At 41.4% G+C, this 17,268-nt stretch overlaps 1 protein-coding gene and 1 pseudogene across 4 annotated transcripts in view; one reads left to right on the top strand and one right to left on the bottom strand.

Moving 5' to 3' along the window:
- The window catches only part of SMARCA2 (SWI/SNF related, matrix associated, actin dependent regulator of chromatin, subfamily a, member 2), a 175,467-nt gene that overhangs the window by 15,191 nt on the left and 143,008 nt on the right, over positions 1–17,268 (top strand). For all 4 annotated transcript variants that reach the window (XM_061132642.1, XM_061132644.1, XM_061132641.1 and 1 more), the window contains exons 3-5: positions 2,148–2,274; positions 8,743–9,126; positions 16,029–16,284. In XM_061132642.1, the coding sequence (XP_060988625.1) occupies positions 2,148–2,274; positions 8,743–9,126; positions 16,029–16,284 (767 nt within the window). The remainder of the gene's footprint in view (positions 1–2,147; positions 2,275–8,742; positions 9,127–16,028; positions 16,285–17,268) is intronic.
- LOC133048994 (U6 spliceosomal RNA) lies at positions 77–166 on the bottom strand (annotated as a pseudogene).

Genomic DNA, 17,268 nt, shown 5'->3' with positions numbered 1-17,268 from the left:
ACTTACTTCACTCTATATAATAGGCTCCAGGTTCATCCACCTTATTAGAACTGACTCAAATGCGTTTCTTTTTGTAAAAAATATGGAACACTTCATGAATTTGTGTGCCATGCTAATCTTCTTTGTATCATTCCAATTCTAGTATATGTGCTGCCGAAGTGAGCACTGTATATACGTTTTTTGCACCTTACTTTTCTCCAGCTTCAACAAAAATACCATCTAAGCATAGATTTGCATATTCAGGTGATATATTTAAATTTTTTTCTTTTACCATAATCGAGCCATATCATCATTGTTAATTACTTTGAGACTTCTTTTTCATTTAACTATATCATGGATAGCCCTATAATATCTCCAAGGTCTCTCCCTGCTTTTTTGAGTTCTTTTAAATACAGATTTTTAGCTTGTCAGGTATGTAAAGAAATGCTTATTTTCCATATCATGTTCATTAGGAGACATATTGAATATATAGACATATCAAAGTCATTACATTGTCTTGTGTTCATATTGTATTAATTGGAGGATTATATTATAGACTGGATCTGTCAATTGCAAACCTTAGTACAGGTAGGTGAAATAATTTTGAGAGGGCTTAAGGATGCTTTCACCTTCGAAATGAAAGATAAGATTTGAAGGAAATATTTAGCTCACCTTTATTATTATTTAAGCATTGAAAAGTTAAACCTATTCGTAAGTGTTAGGTCATTGTTATGTTCTGAATTGTTTTTATTTATATCTTCTGATCCCTTCTGTTTTGTTCCCTAGCATCTTTGTCACATTTTCTCATCTTCTCTACCCCCATCGATGCTCTTTTTTGTTTTGTTCTCATTCTGCAAGTTTTGCATTTTCTCATCCTGCTTTTCTTCGGCCCACAGACCCTCAGATAATTCCCTGGGTGAGGACATGGTGAAGTGCCTGGAGTTCACACCTGCTGACCAGATGCTTCACTTTCTGAAAATCTTTTTATAGGCAGCTTTATTCCTTTTCTTTTCTCCTCCGTCTCCCTCTGAGCTTCAGCTTTTTGCTTTTCAACATTACTGGAAATAAATAAACAAGTGGCCTAAATACATCTGCTGTGTTGCTTTGATTTCCTCTCTATTATTACTATTTAACAGACTCAGAGACACTCTTTATACCAAATTCTTCCCATTTTTCTTCTGAACATCCTCTTTATGGTAAATTTCTCCTCTTTTCAAGTGCATGCTTTTGACTCTGCAGAAATTAACTTTCCTTTCTCCAAAACTGCAAACACTCATACTTTCTTGCTCAAAGTCATTTGGTTTCTATAAACTCCTGGAAATATTCCTTTCAGGCTGTTTTGAAAATTGCTATTCCAGTTTGGGGAGGAATAGACTTTTCCTTTCTCGAACACATGCTCCGTTGCCCAATTCTGGATTGGATTAGTGTCCATTCAGTGGCTGTTTCTTGTGTGTCTGTTGCGTACAAGGCCTCAAGCCCTCTTTCCAGCCCCTGTGTTCTTCTTTTCCAAACTTTGCCATTCACCTTTTTTCTTTCTTCCTCCCTCTGTAGTATAGCTTCATCTATTTCAGCCTCTTTCCCTTTTGGTATTTACCCCCATTCACTGCTCTACCCGTCTGTTTTTCTTTTCCCAACTGCCATGGAACTTTCTGGTTTCAACTTTTAAACTTTCCATAGATTCCTTCCCCTCTGATGAAAAAAAAAATTACCCAAAAAATAGATCATCACAGACATTTCAAAGAGTCTTTCTTCCTCCATTGAGACTTTGGACTCACTTCAACATACAGCAGGTTTCAGGACTTACTTAAAAAGGGTGTAGAAGAATAGTTTACATTTGTCTGCCTTGTCAACAGGACTTCATTTTTATTTGCAGGTTTTGACATAACCAAAAACCTTTCAACTGTTTAAAGCCTTTAACTTTTGACTTAACAGGTAGCTTTGCTGATCCTATTGGTGTAGTCTTTTATTTATTTTTTTGTCCCCATCTATGAAATCTATGTAGTATATAGTAATATATATAATATAAATGTAAAAATATATGGCTATCACATGGATAATAGATGATTGGGCCACAATTTTGAAGCCTTTATAGAATGGGATCTTAAATCACCGGATAGAAATATTGTGCCTTCAAAAGGTGCCTAACTGATGTCCTGTAAATATTTCAGCCCATGGATGGTATGCACGACAAGGGGGTTGAAGATATCCACTGTGGATCCATGAAAGGCACTGCTATGCGACCACCTCACCCAGGAATGGGCCCTCCTCAGAGTCCGATGGATCAGCACAGCCAAGGTTTGTGTCTGCTGTGTACCTGTTTTGGGCTCCATATCATAGTCTTTCATCTTTCCTATTGTTATTTTCATTATGACTTGCAAAGAACAGAACTTGTCTAAGGATGGGGTCCGGCAGGTTTCTTTTCCCTGTAGAAATCTCCCCTTACCCCCCACCAACACAACTTTATGTTTGATAAGGGCAACTTTCTTTACAAAATTCTAGTAGTTTGATTGGCCACCTTGTGTCTGAGCACTCTGCAAAGTACACTGTGTACTTTACGCAGAATCTTTGCCCTGATCTGGTAAGATACATTGTATCACTGCAGTTTTATAGGTGGTGAAGCTAAAGCTCAGAAAATTTATTTTGCTTCTGTAAGCTTGCACAGCCAGTAAGTGACAGGTCCAGAAGGAGGACCCAGGTCTGCCTCCCAACAATGGCATGGATGGGTGATAGCAGGATGAGCCACCCACGTCCCTTGAATTGTACACTCCTCCTTCGTAAGGTGGCTTTTTCTGGCAGTGGAATAGCCTGTTGTCACTGGTGAATGGCTAGCTTAGTCTCTTAGGGCTACTGTAACAAATTGCCACAAGCCAGTTGGCTTAAAACAATAGAAATGTATTCTCTCTCAAAGTTCTAGGGGCCAGAAGTCTGAAATCAGGATATTAGCAGGGCTGTGGTCGCTCTGAAGTCTTTAGGGAAGAATCCTTCTCTGACTCTTCCTAGCTTGTGGTGGTCACCAGCACTATTTTGACATTCCTTGGCTTGTAGATCTGTCATTCCAGTCTCTGTCTTGGTCTCCACATGACATTCAGCCTGCATGTCTGTATGTGTGTCCAGACTTTGCTCTTTCTATAAGGACACCAGTCACTGGATCAGAATCTACCCTGATCCAGTATGACCTCATCTTAACTCAATTACATCTGCAAAGATCCTATTTCCAAATAGGGTCACAGTCACAGGCACTAAGGGGTATGTCTTCAATATAGCTTCATAGAGGACAGGGTTCCACCCACAGTTCCACCCACAGTAATGGCCAAATCAATATATGGCAGCTTTCTCTTCTCTTGGTGCTTTTCCCTCTCATTGTGGAGGGCATATTGAAGATAGTGGAAAGTATATCCAAAGATATAATGTAACCTCTTTTCAGAATCACTGTATGGGCATTTCAGCATGTCAGGGGCATGATTAATCCAACACTAATTAACCTAATGTGTTGATATTCTAATTCAAAGTGAATGCTTTATGTGTTGTTGTATATACATTTTAATTTAAAGTATATGAGTTTTTTCCTCCATCCTTGATCAGATGTCCATCCACCTGAGGGAACGTTTTGACTGTGGAGGTGGAGAGACATGTATTCACTTTTATTTATTTATTTTTTCATGTGGACCATTTTTAAAGTCTTTATTGAAGATGTTACAGTATTCTTCTGTTTTATGTTTTTGGTGTTTCGGCCATGAGGCATATGGGATCTTAGCTCCCTGATCAAAGATCAAAACCCTACAATCAAGGTGAAGTCTTAACCACTGGACTGCCAGAGATCTCCCTGTATTTGCTCTTAAATATATACATACATATATATCTATAAAAGCAACTCATGGAGGCATAGGAGTACATCTTCACTAATATTCCAGCAGGTTTTTGAAGATCCTAGACTCTGATCTGAAATTTGATGGTAGGCAGATTTAAGTGTGACAAATGACTCGTAAAATCCTGACCATGTTAGAGAAAAGCAGACTGGGTAATTGGGACTTTTTCAGGTACAGAAGAAAAAAATCTGAGCCATTCAGGGGTAAGAATGTATTAAGACAATACTTTCAGGTTTATCATTTAAATTCTGAAGAGACAGGTGCCTTTACAGAGCTAATGTAGATCTCATTTTTAATACCTGGGAGGTGTAGATGAGTTATATTCAGTGATTCTCAAAGCCAGATGCTGACTCTGTCTGCTCCTGGCTTTGCAGTACTTCTTATAGTGGGGCCCTGGGACAATGCCAAAGGAAAACACTTGAAATGCATGAATCATAAGTGAGGCATTTTACTTTTATGTATCTTAAAATTTCTTTCATTGCTTGGTTCCTTTCTTGGACTTCTAGAATGATGATATTTCTTGGAATTTCCAACACTTGGCACAATGTCTAGCACATAACTGGATATTTAGTAAACTTTTTTCAATTAGGTAGAGAAGTGAACTTTGTGTATTCAAAAAACACTTTTAAATAGATCTTAATTTTTATATAATTTCAATAAGTTATAATTACTTTGAAATGCAGAAGTCTGCATTAATTAAATGGAATTGGAATTAGAATGTAATATTTTTCTCTAGAAGAGTAAAGTGCCTTGTAAGCTGGGGAATTCGTTATTTAAAATATGCTTTTGAATAAGGTAGTATTGGTATAATGCAGTATTCTTCTATATAATGAGCTAAAAAGAATTTAGACTGCATAATAGCATATATCTTTTTTTTTAAATAACATATATATCTTTAAAAACTCCATTGTAGGAAGCCGTTTATAAACACACAGGTCCAAAGAGGTGTGGTATTGATCAGAAAACTGCCAGCTTTAACTACCTAGCAACCTATTAGGTTATTTTAAGGTATTGGTTGAGAAGCAAAACCATTTCCTTCAATAAATACTAAATTGTGTACCTTATGGTCCTGATGATAACATTGTTTATTTTTAGTCCACTGGATAGAGAAAGCCTTCAAAGTAAAGTATATAATATTTAATGTTGTGTGTGTGTGTGTGTGTGTGTGTGTGTGTGTGTAAAGAGAAAACTCATATAAAATTGGCACTTGAAAACTCAAGTTTATTAAAAGGAGAAAGGCTGATTGCCTCTCTCTCTGCAAAAAGATGAAACTGGGGAGATAGTGCCCTTGAAGCTGAGGGAAGAAAAACTGCCATTTTTTGACGACTTTTAAATGAGCAAATTAAACCAGATTTCAAAAAGAGCAGATTCTGCATCATCACTGTCATCCTACAGACAAAGGTATATTTACTCTCAGGCCATTTCTTCACCATTTTCTCAACCAAAGATAATTATGCAAATATGTTATTTTGTTTTATCATTTAGATTTTTTTCTGATTTTTCCTGAAGTTTTATGGAATGCTAGTCATGTCAAAAAATAAAAAGAAATTTCTCTCTCTTTAACTGAAACACTGTCACATTTTTAATGTCATACTGTGATAGAATGATTCTATTAGCATCTACTGTAAATTCTAGGAAACAATTTTTCCCACCCTCCCAGTTTTTTTCTTACCACATTTAAGGGAAGATTTTGTTGTATTGATTAATTCTGGAAAATGATTTTTATTTCACTCTTAGTTTCTTTCTTAGCAAATTTGAGGTAAAATGAATTATTGTACTTAGTGCAACTAAGTGTCTCATCTTTATAATTTTGCCATGCCAGGAGTCATAGTTCAAAAGAACGATTTGATGAACAGTGTTACACAATTACATTTAGATTAGATTGTCTAATGTTTTGGTCAGTTGTATTAGGCATCCTGTGATTTATCACGGGTAAGCTATAATTGGTGACGACCTTAGGAAAGAGGACAGTCCAGAAAGCAGGAGACGTGACCCATTTTAACACCTGGTTGTATTCCTTCTCCCATGAAATGTCAGTAGCTATAGTAGGAATTTTTCTTACAGTGATAGATGCAAGGTTGGCAAAAAGGTGTTAGGGAGGTGCTTTCATAATGAACAAACTACCATTTTGCGCCAGCATTACAATTTGGAGGTGAATTTTAACCTCATTAAGAAGGAAAAATGTTAATGATGAAGTTAAGTGTATGTTATTGATACTCTTTGAAAATGTTTATTGTTATAAATAACATCCTGGGGTTTGAATTTCTGCTCATCTTGCAGGCTGATTGCAGGGGCATTTTCTTAGGCTAACTTCTATGATCAAGTAGAACCCTAATGCCTGCATGATTTTTGTGCTCGATTATAGAGTAGGGATTTCGGGAATGAAGAGTTAGTGGTTTTTCCATTTCTCTTCAGGGCAGGATTACTCTGAATGGAGTTCTACATCCCACCAATTGATAGAACAAAACCTACTCTTGTCTTAGGGGATCAGGCTAAATTTGTTTCCCTCTCCAAATGGCAATTTGAGATAAAAGGAACTGTATCCTTTATTTTCTCTAGCCTTTCAAATGATGATGCTGAGTCCCCAGGCAGCGTGGGTCAGATATTGCTGAGCCTCTGTAATTCCACGCGGATACAGAGAGCAGTTTCAGCTCAAACTTGATTAAGTGTTGAAACACACAGAGGATGCCTAATAAACACCTATGTGATGACCTTTAAAATAATTGTGATGCCGGTGGATTTATTAATGGCAAAGACCTTTAATTTAATATTTTACACTGTGTCTTAGAATGCCTTTGAGTTGATGAGTTAGCCCTCAGTTTGAATGGAAGACAATGTTTTGGGGTACAGCAAACCACTCTGTCCTCTCCTTCCTCTTGGATCTCGCTTCAGCAATGTGCAGTCCTATATTTTTCCAGGAATTCTTTGGCCAGACTCTACAGTTCATCTCTTGAAATAAGTCTCTTGAAAATTTTGTTGCATTTTGACTTTTCTTTCTTAAGTATTCTTAAGTTTTCCATTTAAGTCTCTTTATCACCCAAACAGATTACTCTCATTTTTATATTACATTGTAAATGGTTCTGGGCTTCCCAGGTGGCCCCAGTGGTAGAGAACCCATCTGCCAATGCAGGAGACGTAAGAGACATAGGTTTGATTCCCTGAGTTGGGAAGATCCCCTGGAGGAGGACATGGCAACCAACTCCAGTATTCTTGCCTAGAAAATCCCATGGACAGAGAAGCCTGGTGGGCTGCAGTCCATGGGGGTCACAAAGAGTTGGACACACCTGAAGCGACTTAGCTTGCAGCATGTAAATAGCTCTAGAAGATTTTGGAAGCTTTCAAGCCTTTAACTTATTTTTATATTAATACAACAAAATTAACATTAGACCATGGAAAGAACATATGCCTTGGAATCAGGTGAATCTTGGTTACCAAGATCTAATTGTGTGACATGGTGTGTCTAATTACCAAGATCTAATTGTGTGACATTTTGAAAAATGAGGTGACAGCACATATCTTCTGGGGGTGTTGTGAGGATTGTAGAAAAAAAAATGTATACTCCATTCTGCTGACATACCTCTAACTCTTCTTACCATTTCTGTGCTCCCATCATCCTTATATCTACTGGCCAGACCGCCATCTTGCTTTTGGTTTACTGGCATCCACCTTACACACTCACGGCAAAGTCCCTGGGGACTAATGATCCCCAGAGTCATAACCAGCGACCAGTGATGGAGTATAAATACCCCAGCTCCTTCCCTGGGATAATAGGGAGGCAAGTTACGTACTTTATCCCAGAGCTTTTGTGCATGAGGTTAATCTTCAGGCATGCACTACAGCAACTGACTTACCCATGCACTCATTGTTGGCTTCCACCCCTTATTTTACCTTTCCACACTCCTGTCAGTGTCCCTGCACCTTTCAGATATCAGCTGCACTCAGTCTTTCCAGCAGGCCCTGTTTCCAGGGAAAACTCGGCTGAAATAGCATGCACAATGCCTGGCTTAGTGCCCGAAACCATGGAGGCCCTCAGTAATGGCAAATTATCCATTAAGTGCATAATGATAAACCAAATAATGTCCCCGTGAGAGAGTCCTCATTCCGCACTGCAGTATAGCGGACACCCTCGGGTTCTGGTCTCTAGGCTGGAGCTCCTTTTAATGTGTAATACTCTCCCCTGTGCCCTCCTCTGGGTGTGCAACAGCCACTACCAGTTCACCACCTAGGACACACGAAAGTGAAAGTCACTCGGTCATGTCTGACTCTCTGTGACCCCATGGACTATACAGTCCACGAAATTCTCCGGGCCAGAATACTGGAATGGGTAGCCTTTCCGTTCTCCAGGGGATCTTCCCAACCCAGGTCTCCCGTGTTGCAGGTGGATTCTTTACCCGCTGAGCCACAAGGGAAGCCCAAGAATACTGGAGTGGGTATCCCTTCTCCAGTGGATCTTCCCGACCCGGGAATTGAACCGGGGTCTCCCACATTGCAGGCAGATTCTTTACCAGCTGAGCTATCAGGGACACCTCTAGGACACATCGGGCTATCCACTACTTGAAATGTGACTAGTCCCAGTGGAGATGTACAGTAACTTAATACGGAAACAAAAAGGTAAAATCTCTAATAATTTTTATTTTTTGAAATGATAATATTAGGGATATGCTGGTTTAAATTATATATTATTGCAATTACTTTTGTCTGTTTCTTTAAATTATATATATATATTTGACACACATAAATTTTAAATTATATATAATCCCATACTTACTAAGTTACGTATGCTTTAAATTTCTATCAGTCAATGCTGTTGTGGAAAATCATCAGGATCTCCAGGAATGTTTCTCTTTCAGGGTCATGGGGGGCAGCCTGTGACCTCTCCCCTTGTGTTTTATTCCAGGTTACATGTCGCCACACCCGTCTCCGCTGGGAGCCCCCGAGCATGTGTCCAGCCCTATATCAGGAGGCGGCCCGACCCCACCACAGATGCCACCAAGCCAGCCAGGACCCCTCATCCCAGGCGACCCCCAGGCGATGAACCAACCCAGCAGGGGTCCCTCTCCTTTCAGTCCGGTCCAGCTGCATCAGCTCCGAGCCCAGATTTTAGCTTACAAGATGCTGGCCCGGGGCCAGCCCCTCCCCGAAACACTGCAGCTTGCAGTCCAGGGGAAAAGGACGTTGCCTGGCATGCAGCAACAGCCACCGCCACAGCCCCCACCCCAGCCTCAGCCGCAGCAGCCTCAGCCGCAGCAGCAGGCCCTTGTTAACTACAACAGACCATCTGGTAGGTTAATATGCAACCCAGTGAATAATGCGAAGGTCCAGCTCAGAGAAGGACGGCTAAGCACGCACAAGTGCTGGGCTGCTGTCAGCCCAGGGCCACCTTCTGCCGCACCTCGCTGGCTCCCTTGTCTGCTTTGCTTAGTTGGCCAAGATTCTTGGTCTCCTCTGCCGTGGGTCCTAGAGGGGTGCTTCTTAAACCTTTGGAGACTCTGGTGTGAGCTGTGGCTCTAAGCAAAAAGCGCAGTCCCCTGTGACTTTGCATTCCCTTTCAAGGGCTTCAAGGTTTGTTGGAAGCCCATCCGCCCTACCCCCTGCCAGGTTAGGAACCCCTGCACGTGGTGCTTTCCATTGCCAGCAGCACGTCTCGAATCTCCTCTCCTTGAGCTATTTTGTGTCTGTTGATTTCTTTCTTTCTATCCTTTTGGTTGTGAAAACGCATTTGAGGAGGCTTGCAAGAAAGCATACCCATGGTAAAGAAATTATCAAGTAGAAAATTCAGAAACAGAGGGAAGTAGAAATCAAAGTTGGGAGAGCAGCCACAGGGGTGGGGGCCCAGGAGCTCTTGTGAAGGCTGCATCTGCGCTTCCAAGGTGACTGGAGCTGCATGGTGGTCAGGAAAGGGGACAGGGTCAGGTGCCTGGTCCTCGCCACTCAGAAGGAAGTTGCTGACCAGTTTCTCAGAGGACACAGAATCTTTTCTAGCATGAGAGTATAAAGTAATTTTGCCAGGCGGGATTAATTTTTTAATTATTATTATTGTAAGGAATACTGCATGATAGAGGCATCGGTAACATTTGTTCATAATAGAGTAACAGAATCCACAGAATCTATTTCCTCTAGACCCTGGCATCAGAGCTGAGGCTGATTCTATAAGGAGCTGAGATGCGATAGTCTTTGGTAATGGGCTGGTGGTCTGCTTGATCCCGCTGAGAGAATTCAGAGCTTCAAGGAGCTATGGGATGAGCTTCCATGAATGTTATTTTCTCTGGGAGGATTTTTGTTAGCCACTGGATAAGCACAAGGGTTATGGTTCTGTTCTACTAGAGCTTTGAATTCCAGAGAATTTGAATCTCAGGGAATTTGAGTTCCAGAGTCCCTCCTTGTCAGTGACACCCTTTCCTGTGAGTGGATCCCTCTCATTTGGGTCAGCCCTGACATCTGATCATTGCTACTGGTTTGGGATTATTGGTCTTCTTCTTAGGTTTTGGGACTTAGACATTGGGAAAGAGTTCAGATGATTTTTTAAAAAATTACTATTGTTCTTCCTTCTGAGTTTGTAGATGTTTCTTTCCTGGTAGAGGAAACCCTGAGTTGCCTACTGAAAGGGTAAACTCATCTTGTTAATTGTAGATGGAGCCTTAGGAATGGTTTTCAAAAGAGCACGAAAGTACCGTGTCATCTCCAGACTTCTCTGTGTGGGCTGCGATGCTCTGGTAGGTGGAGGACCCCATGGGACCAAACATCAGTGACTGTAAAGGTTGTATAGGAAAGCTGCGCATTAGGTGGTAGTTTGAACACTCAGTATGTCTAGAGGCTTTAAAATTGCAAAAACTCTAGCTCTTAGGAACGCCGCCAGAGAGAATCAGAAGTGTACGTCTGTGTATATGTGTAGTTTGTACCTCCTGAGGGCCTGCCAGCAAACCTTCTGCTCCATGCTCACTAATAAGCACGGTGCACGTGGCACACATCTGGAGCGCGGAGACTCAGGATTCAATGCCAGGGGCCTCACGTTCTGTCCCGCCCTGGCACCCTCATGACCGGAAGGCTCACGCCCAGGGAAAGGCTCTGTCCCAAGGTCTGTGCACCACGTGCAGGCATCTCATGCCTGTGGGTAGAAAGGAAAAGGATCTCAGCTCCTTACCGAGAGCCTTTTATTCATATTCTGGACACAATGTCAACAACACCGGTGACCCTGCTAGCCCGCGTCTCAGTATCCAAGGAGCGTTATTAACTAAAGGAGTCCCCAGGAGAGGCTTAGTGGTCACAGTCGGAGAGGTGGTAGCTTAAGAGGAGGGAGCAAAGTCTGTGCCTCCTGAAAGGCCACTGTGGGACCTTGTCACAGAGGCACACTTCCTCGAGCATTGCAGCTGGTCCCTAGGGTAGCCCCTCATCACGGACCTCAGTGAGGTTTGTTATTTTTAACAATGACCTAGGCACAGCAGGAAAAGATGCCAGGGTATTATTTAAGAAGGCAGAAAGCTAAATGATTCATTTCCTCCAAAGTCACAAGAAGGAGACTACATGATGAAGTAAAACTTCGAGGATAGAGTTTCAGTTACCTGGATACTTGAACATAGCAAATCCTCCACGTCCTAACCAACACAATCCTGGGTGTTTTTTCTGGATCATTTCCAAAAGGGAGGGCTCCATTTTATTTTTATTACTTTTTTTCCCTTTACCTGATGCCTACATCTTCCTTCGCCAGGCTCCTGGCGTTAGGGGGGAAACTCGTTTTATTACTCACTGTGTTTTTTGTATCTCCAGCCATCAGGCTGCATTAGAAATGAAACTACTCGGGCCAATATGCCAGAGCAGGCAAAGAGACTGCGGACAAAGGAGAAAAGAAGACACTTTCCTCAAATAAAGCAGACCCCTTCCTGCCACCAGGAGGGAGGTTACATTTCTGATCTTGTCCCCCAAATCTCAGATTTCATAGGGAAATGATCACCTTCCTTGAAAATGGCTTTTTGGTTTTTTGTGTTTTTTTTTGGCAATGACATTTTGGACAAATTCAAGTAAGGCCAAAAGAAGTTTTTCTTAATTTAAGAAAACATTACTTTTATTAATTGTTTATCCCTCTCCTTTAAAAAAAAAATTAATAAAGCAGCATAATTGCTTATAAATACCTCTGTCAATATTTCAGGGGAAAAAAAATAAATTTAAGTATGTCTACTTTCCTGGTGGTAGCTGTGATTTTTCTTTCATCCCATTTGCTAGTGTCACTCATGTGCAAAGAGAGCTTTTTTGGCTGGGGTGATCTGCCTCAAACCCACTCCAAAGTTAGAATTCACCAAAAGTGATACCGCCAGAGCCACCACCCAAGAGCTGCAGTTTAACCAGAGGAAGTGTGCACTCAACAGATGAGTGACACTAGTCCTTGCCTGCTGTGGGCTCCTCTCAAATAGAATCCATCATTTTTCTTCCAATTCTGATTCATTTTTCTTTTTGGAGACCAAAGCAAATTTCAAAATAGGAACTGAAAAGGTTTTTTTTTTTTTTTTTTGGCGGTGGACAGGGAAGCCTTCATGGTAGAAAGCAAGAGTTTTATTGCTGGTTTTTTCAGTGCTTGTCACTCTCCTCCTTGCCCCTCTCGTTTTTTGTTTTTTTTTTTTTTCCTTTTGTCATCTAAAATTTCTTAGTATGCTTCATTTAAGCCTCATTATTACATTTATCTTTTCAACCTCTGGAATCCACTTAAATCCTTGTCTAATGCACAGACAGTTATTTGCATAAACATCCTTCTGTACCAGAAGGTAAAGTGGGAATTCTGTACAGAAATTCTGTACATGTGAGACTTAGGTAATTTAAGAAGTTTATTTACCTGTTTCTTGGATTCAGACATCTAATGAAGACTTCTCCCCTCCCTTAGCTGCAGTGGGACGACACCCCTCAAGAGTGTCAGGGCATATATCTACCTTGACTTCTAAAGTGAGGACTGACAGGAAGACATATTTTGTACCTCAGACAGTTAAGCCTAAATTGTTGATATTGGTGAGAGAGTAGGAGATAGCTAAAGAACGTAATCTGTCTTTGATCTAAAGATACAAAGATGTGAGTTCTTATCATTCTGCGGACCACGAGTGTGCTGGTTGTCGAGAGATGCTTTCTGTTGATACAGAGCAAACCCATTCAGGCAGCTCAACTCCTGAAAGACAAGCAGAAAAAGAACACCTCGTGGTTAAGTAGGTGTGTTCTGGGCGTGTCTAATGACAGGCAGCTGCGTTCAGTCCCTTAGCCTCTGTAAGGAGAATTTTTTGTATAACCTGTTGGCCAGAGGACAAAATAGACCCATGCGGTAAATGAACTGGCAGTGTTTAATTAGAAAGGAGTTTGCTTGTAAGTGACTCTGATGGGGACTTAGCAGGAAGCACATGGCAGGTTGACTTATCTGAGTATCTGTGCTGAATTGTATTAAACGGTGGAAACATTTTCAAGTTTGCTCTTGAAGAGCGTCCTTTCAAAGCTTCTAGCTAATACAGTACCAAATTTCCTTGAAAACCTTTCTTTTGCCGTAGAGTTTCTCAGTTTTCAGCTGAAAAGCTGAGAGATTAAATTAGGCTTCTTTACTTTGGTGTCCTTGATGGCAATAAAAAATGACCAGAGCTGAGGGTTGAGCATGCGACCATGCTGTCTCATTGAATCCTCACTTCCCCATTGCAGGGGGAAGGCACTGTTATTACCTCCATTCTCCTGATGAGGAGACTGAGGCACCAGGGCTTAAGTAACTTGCTTAGGCTCCCACGACTGATTGGTATGACTTACCGGTTCTTTTAGAAAGACACAGGGTGCTTTAGACGTACCTATTTCAGTTCACAGCAAGCTGGAATACTTTTTAGATTGGAGATTTGAATATTTAAGTCTATGTTTGGGTCTGTCTCTACCTACATCTTAACTTTAAGGGTCCTTCAACCAGATAAGAATGTCTCTGTATTTACGGATTAAAGGAGCCTAGCTGTGTATGTGTCAGATCTAGTTTCAAGTCACAGGCTGAAAATGACTAGATTTGGAACCAGAGATATCAGACATGCTCTGGATACCTCCCTTTGACTGTGTGTTTTTAAAAATAGTGACTTGAATATACCTTGAGGAGTCGGCATGACTCTACACAGGTATTTACAAGCCATCATGCTAAAGCAGAAAGCATCCAGAGTAAGTGAAATACGTGCACTCTTGCACTATTATGGCTTTTATTGATAACTTATTCAAATTTTGAAAGGAGGAAAAGCACTCTGAATTTAGGATAATTAGTATGATGTTATCAATAGGACACAGATTTTCTTTTTATTAAAGGTGGTGGTTAAAAAAAAAAAAAGGTGGTGGTTTTTTAGAGGGCTTCAATGTGTTACATTTATTTATTTAGTATGCTTATTATACCAAGTCTTCAAATATATTTAACTCTACCAGTTTCTTGAGCTTACTAGGGAAATTCATAGAATCACACTATTAAAGTAACTATTAGAAATCTGTATCTCCTCTCCCTTGGCTCAGAGCAACTCAGATTTAAAAACAAACAAAAAAACTCCCCTGTTTTAAAGATCCTGAGGGAAAAAATAATCAAAAGTGTCCCTCCATAACTTATTCCAATGCTTAACAACTCTGAGAGTTAATGTTTATAAACCGGTTTCTTCCATATGAACGGAAGGAACTCTAAATCTGGAATACTGTGAAAAGCTCTGCATTATGTAAAAGACCTCCCGTTCAGAAAAAGAATCAGAATGTACTTAGCTGAGAAGGATCTCTTTACTATGATAGTACATCTATAGTGCCTAAAACAAAAAAAAAAAACAAACAAGAAGTGCATTTTTCCCTCCAGAACTTGTCATCAATCCTAGAACAGGGCTACAGATGACCTTGGGAAGTCTCATCCAGCCCTAAGTCTCTGGGAAAGTTTTACCTAATTTCAGAAGGAGGGGAACGAAAGAACACCACCGCTACACACACTCATGCTCACAGACACACACACACACTCACACACACTGTAGTTTCCCTGGCACTTTGTTCTAATTCTTTAGAATGTTTGCTATCCTTGGGTTGTCATTTAAGCCCACTTCTCACTGGTGTTTGCTCAAAACTGAAATGTCTAATTTTTCATAATGTATGTCTTTGGTACATTAATAAGTCACTCTGAAGTATAGAGATGATTATTTTTGTTACCGTTTAATAATTTTAATATTTCTCTGAACAGATACAGAAAATACTTGGAAGAATGCCTATTTGAGGTTTTAACATCTGCTTACTGAGATTTTTTTTTAATTTACTAAACTCATCTGGTAGCATCACTCGTTTTATTTATAACTTTGAAATAAGTAAAAATTCACCTGGTGGAGAGATGGAACACTTCTTAATTTAGTTGAGACTCCTAAAGTTTAATGTGGGAAATTGCTTTAAATTAACTAATCAAGTACATTTTAATAAACTTAATGATTACGTAGCCCTTTATTCTAATAAGATGAGAAAAATGCTGTCTTGAATCTTAATTTTTGCTGGGTTTTCTTAGATGGAATGAGCAGATTCTTTATTTCCCCTGCACTGAATGTTTTTAGAAATATTTTCTAACATGTAGTAGGAAATTTAAGTTCCCTAGATGTACCGATAAAGCCTATAAATATAAATATACTTTATAGGTCATTAAGGAAAAATGCGTGCTTATTTCAGTTCACATCAGAGTACTGGCGAGCTGCTGCCTGTATTATGTAAAGCATAGGTTCTACAGCCGGACGTTACAGATTGGGCAGGAGGGGGCTTGTGGTGTAGTCCGCAGAATGTGATTTGGGGACCACACCCAGATTGCATCTGACCGCTGAGTGACTCCCTTGCTTTTTCAGAACCCTAAATGCACCTGCAATTATTTTTAAAAACCCACTGCAGACCTCCACTAAAAACTGGCTCTCTATTCCTTAATCAGTTTATTACCTAAGAGTCATTTTAGGGCCATTTCCCTTTGGGATAGATGCCAGCTTCTTTTTTTCTTTTTCCTTTCTTTTAACCCTTTCCTCCTTTCTCTTCTGGCTTTCCTCACCTTCCTCCTTTCCCTCCTGTTTTCTTCTCTTGAGACCTTCCGTTGTCCCCATCCCCAGACACACACCCCCCCCCCCCCCCCCCGGGAGGGGCTCGGCGGGCAGGCGGGGTGTGGGCACAGGGCACCTTCCCTCCCCAGCTGCCCATGTCGCTCTTGTCTCGCAGGCCCGGGGCCAGAGCTGAGCGGCCCGAGCCCCCCGCAGAAGCTGCCGGTGCCCGCGCCCAGCGGCCGGCCCTCACCCGCGCCCCCCGCCGCAGCGCCACCGCCCGCGGCTGCCGTGCCCGGACCCTCCGTACCGCAGCCGGCCCCGGGGCAGCCCTCGCCCATCCTGCAGCTGCAGCAGAAGCAGAGCCGGATCAGCCCGGTCCAGAAACCCCAAGGCCTGGACCCCGTGGAGATTCTGCAGGAGCGGGAGTACAGGTAATGCACCTGTCCCGCGGGTAAGCGATGTGCGCTTGCAAGTACCACCCAGCCTAGAGGGCCTGGTATCTCCTAGTGTGATGGTCATTCTTTGTGGGATCCGGGAAAGGCCTAAGGGGAACTGCAGAGGCCAAGACTCAGGCTTGAGAGTGATTTTCCAACAAAGTCTCAGAGAAGAGTTTCTTTGCCACTGGAGCCTGGGGCAGGGACCCTCCAGGGCTTCTGGGTCCGAAGGCCTGATTTTCACTCTTGCAGTCAGAAAACTTTTATCCACTCCGATGACACGCCAAGATCAAAAGCTCAGCCCAGAGTTCTTCAAGATACAAGAAAGTGGTCAGCTCACACTCAGATTGTGCAGTGTCTTGTTCTGGTCTGTCAGTATGTCCTTGAATGATGACTGTCAGTGACTCATATGTTGAGTGTGTCTGCTGGCTTGACATCTCCTGATGCCAAAGCCCGTCCTTCAGAAGCTATATATAAGGAAATAATATATTCTCTGTTTCAGTTCATGCACTTGTTGGTTAATGGCCTGGTCTCACTTTTGGGGTAGGCCCCACTTAAATGTCTTCGTATGTGGTCCTTATTTTAACTCTTACTCCAGAAGCTTCATTTGGCACATTTATCTGAATCAGGGATTGACAAAACTTTTCTCTAAAGGGCCTTAGAGCCTCTCTCAGAACTACTCAGTTCTACCATTATGGTGTGAACGCAGCTAGGCAATAATGGACTGGCTGTGTTCCTGTGAGACTTTATTTATAAGAATAAGCTACAGACAGGGTTTGGCCTGAAGACTGTAGTTAGTAGATCCTAAATGGTTAATTTCAAAAAAAAAAAAAAGAGTCCAGGAAGAACTGAATCAGGGTAAAATGAAGCTAAGATCATGGATTCGTGTGTGTGTATGTGTGAAAGTCACTCAGTCGTGTCCAATTCTTTGCGACCCCATGGACTATACAGTTCATGGAGTTCTCCAGGCCAGAATACTGG

The sequence above is a fragment of the Dama dama genome, chromosome 29, assembly GCF_033118175.1.
Source record: "Dama dama isolate Ldn47 chromosome 29, ASM3311817v1, whole genome shotgun sequence".
NCBI classification, from domain to species: Eukaryota; Metazoa; Chordata; class Mammalia; order Artiodactyla; family Cervidae; genus Dama; species Dama dama.
The sequence above is the reverse complement of the archived record's forward strand: the minus strand, read 5'-3'. Positions and strand labels throughout refer to the sequence as shown.